This window comes from Hetaerina americana, unplaced genomic scaffold, assembly GCF_022747635.1.
Source record: "Hetaerina americana unplaced genomic scaffold, ioHetAmer1.1.p SCAF_22, whole genome shotgun sequence".
NCBI lineage: Eukaryota > Metazoa > Arthropoda > Insecta > Odonata > Calopterygidae > Hetaerina > Hetaerina americana.
In genome coordinates this window covers 5,682,851-5,688,086 of record NW_027286786.1, presented here as the reverse complement: position 1 = coordinate 5,688,086, position 5,236 = coordinate 5,682,851, and the positions used below count along the sequence as shown (strand labels likewise).

The following is a 5,236-nucleotide window of genomic DNA, read 5'->3' as shown; positions in this document are numbered from 1 at the left end:
TTGGAAGCGAGAGAAATACGATAAATATTTGATTTATGAATCACACAGTCACAAATGTTATTATTACAAACCAAACTTATATTTCTCTCTCAGGGTCCAAGAGTTCAGAAGGCTTGCCAAATCGCATTGATTTCTTGAATTTATACTGACACTCTTAAAAGACATATCATGAATTATTTTTTAACTATATTAATACTAGTGTTTCCATTAGGGTACCAATAAAATTCTTCTGAAACTGCAAAATTCAAACAGGGTTTAAAAAAATGACAAATAACTAATGAATACCGGACTAAAAGTGTAAACAATATTGTTTCATTGGAATAAAAATAATGCTCAATATATATAATAAATATTAAATCATTTTTCAGGATATCAGGCGGTAATATTCATGCTATTAGGAATAGCAACGGTAATAGCCAGTAATGGCTGTCAAAGAGTAAGGACTAACTGTCCCATGAAGAATATTGGAAATGCTACCCTTCTGCCCAACCCAGAGGATTGCAGCTCCTACTGCGTCTGTGACTGGGGGAGAATCCACACTATGCCCTGTCCCGATGGCCTCGAATTCAACCCAGACCTCAGAGTCTGTGACTGGCCTAGCCGAGCTGGTTGCTCCCAAAAACCCAATAATTCCACTCAACCACCTCCAGTTCGTCCGACTTCTCCACCGATGACAACGGCCGGACAGTCCAATCCATCTCAACCTGGAACCGGAGGATGTGAAATCATGGTCAAGTATTGCCCGGCGGTCGAAGGCAAAGTAGCGACCCTTCTGCCCAACCCAGAGGATTGCAGCTCCTACTGCGTCTGTGACTGGGGCAGAATCCACACTATGCCCTGTCCCGATGGCCTCGAATTCAACCCGGACCTCAGAGTCTGTGACTGGCCTAGCCGAGCTGGTTGCTCCCAAAAACCCAATAATTCCACTCAACCACCTCCAGTTCGTCCGACTTCCCCACCGATGACTACGGCCGGACAGTCTAATCCATCTCAACCTGGAACCGGAGGATGTGAAATCATGGTCAAGTATTGCCCGGCGGTCGAAGGCAAAGTAGCGACCCTTCTGCCCAACCCTGAGGATTGCAGCTCCTACTGCGTCTGTGACTGGGGCAGAATCCACACTATGCCCTGTCCCGATGGCCTCGAATTCAACCCAGACCTCAGAGTCTGTGACTGGCCTAGCCGAGCTGGTTGCTCCCAAAAACCCAATAATTCCACTCAACTACCTCCAGTTCGTCCGACTTCTCCACCGATGACAACGGCCGGACAGTCCAATCCATCTCAACCTGGAACCGGAGGATGTGAAATCATGGTCAAGTATTGCCCGGTGGTCGAAGGCAAAGTAGCGACCCTTCTGCCCAACCCAGAGGATTGCAGCTCCTACTGCGTCTGTGACTGGGGCCGAATCCACACTATGCCCTGTCCCGATGGCCTCGAATTCAACCCGGACCTCAGAGTCTGTGACTGGCCTAGCCGAGCTGGTTGCTCCCAAAAACCCAATAATTCCACTCAACCACCTCCAGTTCGTCCGACTTCTCCACCGATGACTACGGCCGGAATGTCTAATCCATCTCAACCTGGAACCGGAGGATGTGAAATCATGGTCAAGTATTGCCCGGCGGTCGAAGGCAAAGTAGCGACCCTTCTGCCCAACCCAGAGGATTGCAGCTCCTACTGCGTCTGTGATTGGGGCAGAATCCACACTATGCCCTGTCCCGATGGCCTCGAATTCAACCCGGACCTCAGAGTCTGTGACTGGCCAAGCCGAGCTGGTTGCTCCCAAAAACCCAATAATTCCACTCAACCACCTCCAGTTCGTCCGACTTCTCCACCGATGACTACGGCCGGACAGTCTAATCCATCTCAACCTGGAACCGGAGGATGTGAAATCATGGTCAAGTATTGCCCGGTGGTCGAAGGCAAAGTAGCGACCCTTCTGCCCAACCCAGAGGATTGCAGCTCCTACTGCGTCTGTGACTGGGGCCGAATCCACACTATGCCCTGTCCCGATGGCCTCGAATTCAACCCGGACCTCAGAGTCTGTGACTGGCCTAGCCGAGCTGGTTGCTCCCAAAAACCCAATAATTCCACTCAACCACCTCCAGTTCGTCCGACTTCTCCACCGATGACTACGGCCGGAATGTCTAATCCATCTCAACCTGGAACCGGAGGATGTGAAATCATGGTCAAGTATTGCCCGGCGGTCGAAGGCAAAGTAGCGACCCTTCTGCCCAACCCAGAGGATTGCAGCTCCTACTGCGTCTGTGATTGGGGCAGAATCCACACTATGCCCTGTCCCGATGGCCTCGAATTCAACCCGGACCTCAGAGTCTGTGACTGGCCAAGCCGAGCTGGTTGCTCCCAAAAACCCAATAATTCCACTCAACCACCTCCAGTTCGTCCGACTTCTCCACCGATGACTACGGCCGGACAGTCTAATCCATCTCAACCTGGAACCGGAGGATGTGAAATCATGGTCAAGTATTGCCCGGTGGTCGAAGGCAAAGTAGCGACCCTTCTGCCCAACCCAGAGGATTGCAGCTCCTACTGCGTCTGTGACTGGGGCCGAATCCACACTATGCCCTGTCCCGATGGCCTCGAATTCAACCCGGACCTCAGAGTCTGTGACTGGCCTAGCCGAGCTGGTTGCTCCCAAAAACCCAATAATTCCACTCAACCACCTCCAGTTCGTCCGACTTCTCCACCGATGACTACGGCCGGAATGTCTAATCCATCTCAACCTGGAACCGGAGGATGTGAAATCATGGTCAAGTATTGCCCGGCGGTCGAAGGCAAAGTAGCGACCCTTCTGCCCAACCCAGAGGATTGCAGCTCCTACTGCGTCTGTGATTGGGGCAGAATCCACACTATGCCCTGTCCCGATGGCCTCGAATTCAACCCGGACCTCAGAGTCTGTGACTGGCCAAGCCGAGCTGGTTGCTCCCAAAAACCCAATAATTCCACTCAACCACCTCCAGTTCGTCCGACTTCTCCACCGATGACTACGGCCGGACAGTCTAATCCATCTCAACCTGGAACCGGAGGATGTGAAATCATGGTCAAGTATTGCCCGGTGGTCGAAGGCAAAGTAGCGACCCTTCTGCCCAACCCAGAGGATTGCAGCTCCTACTGCGTCTGTGACTGGGGCAGAATCCACACTATGCCCTGTCCCGATGGCCTCGAATTCAACCCGGACCTCAGAGTCTGTGATTATACCAGCCGAGCCGGTTGTTCCGAGATGCCCATCATTGCCTCTTAGCGTCTTGTTCATGTATCCCTACTTTCCCGTCGTACCACTTTTTTCCATTAATTTGAGCCCAACTCGGAAGGATGTTAATCCACGCTCATATTATTTCCGTGCTGCGAAAGAGAAATACCTTCGCATTTACTCTCCTTACGCGATTATATCTATAGTTTTAATTTTGACTTCAGTCTAGTCCATTCAAATCTCTGTCGTTTTAGTCTGATCTCTAAGATGTACTTGAGTATTTCCGACCGTTCTCTTGCATCTCCTAATGCCGTAGGGTAGTCATGGGTGTAATATTTCCTCTAAGAATGGTTTCCTTTTTATTTATTAAAAAGAATATGTATTGGAGTGGTGTTTTAGCTATGTACATTATATAATAATCCCAAACCGTTGTTCAAACCTATATTTAGCAAATAACTTACATCGCATTCTTTGTTGTGCGTGTAATTCAGTTTTAAAGGAAAATCATATTGTATTTTTTCTGCCGTTTAATCTGCCTTTTCCCCTAATGTACTGCTCAATCTCTGGTGTAACCATTAAAGAATCGTTTCATGATAACTATATGGTTAAGGTTTCTTTTGAAATAATTCTTTTAATGAAGGTTTTCCCTAATTTATATTTTTTAAAGAGTCATATATTTTTGAGTAATTTGTGGCTATGAATCATTTAAAAATGTATTTAATTTACAACTGGAATAATACGCTGTATCATGCATTGTAAGCCGTTTTCTGAAGGTGACCCTAATGAATAATTAGGTTCGTAAAATACTATTTGCCTTTAATTAAAGATGCTATTATTTCCTTCCCTTTATATAAATATAAAGGTTCTGTAAGAATAGTTAAATATTTACTTTTTTAAATGATCTTACCAATAACAAGGTTTTACGTATGAGTCCTAATACGGCTGAAATTAATAAGGAATCGACTGATTCTGCTTATTTGCGTTAACTGGAGCTTGATTTCTTCTACGGAAGGAGGAAGGCCGTACGAATTTCGGTAACCTTAATCGCGGCAATGCGTAATTTTCTTCCAGTAGTATGAAACCTGCCAGGTAGGCCCCGGGTATTAAAGATAAGGGATTAATCAATCAAGGGTATTCAAGAAAACGCCAGTGCTGTGCGGAGTACCTCGGGAGCTTAACTGGCAGAAGCACTCGGCAGAACAACTAGGTATTTGGGTTCAACTCCCTGTCAAGGCTATTGATTTTTACACTTTAAAATTGTTGCATGGTATTCTAAGTATTTTAAAGGTAGGTTTTAGGCGGTGACTTACACTATTCACTTCGACGTGTCGTGGTATTTCCTACTTCGTTGTTTATGCCTATCAACAAGCCTTCTCCTTACCCCGCCCACTAGGCCGGCAGTCTCCATTCAATCGCAGCCTCTAACATCACAACCACAACCAATATGCCCTTCATCCACTTTACCTGTTTCCCTTGAATTTACCAAAGGAACTCCCTCTCTTTGCACACCCGACAACACTGCAATTCTCAACGTTCGTCTCCCTCTCTGTCCGACTTATTCCTCCATTCTCCGCCACACGGAACTCTACAAAGCCTCCAAATCTATACTTATCCTCTCATTGCCTCAAATGCCAGTTCTCGCATCCATGAAGCACGACGCTCCGTATCAAAGTATTTTCTTATCTCTTAATTGCTTCTCTATTTGGTAGATAAGTGATTTACGGGGCAAAGTGACGCCCCCGGCCACAGGCTACATGCGTCAAAATGCAGAAACACGAGGCAGTGAAAATACCGTGGACTGAAGATCTAGCAGGGCAGCGGTCCATATGCCAATCATTTTTCGCCAATGATATCGCCACACACTTTCCGGTTGGAAACTGATGCGGCGTGTCTGCAAATATCCGGTACTAACAAGTGGATAGAGATTTCTGTGGTCATTAATTATCATTTGCTGACACTGGTATTTACCACCAAGAACCAAAGGAATCGACGCCTCTCCCAGGAAAATGGAAAAAAATAACACCATGG

The 5,236-nt window shown here is 46.9% G+C and overlaps 1 protein-coding gene across 1 annotated transcript; it reads left to right on the top strand.

The window, feature by feature from the left end:
* Positions 1–454: 454 nt before the first annotated feature.
* LOC139689337 (chitin-binding domain protein cbd-1-like) lies at positions 455–3,259 on the top strand. Its single transcript, XM_071586421.1, has one exon. The coding sequence runs from the start codon at positions 455–457 to the stop codon at positions 3,257–3,259; it is 2,805 nt and encodes a 934-aa protein (XP_071442522.1).
* The last annotated feature ends 1,977 nt before the right edge of the window (positions 3,260–5,236 follow it).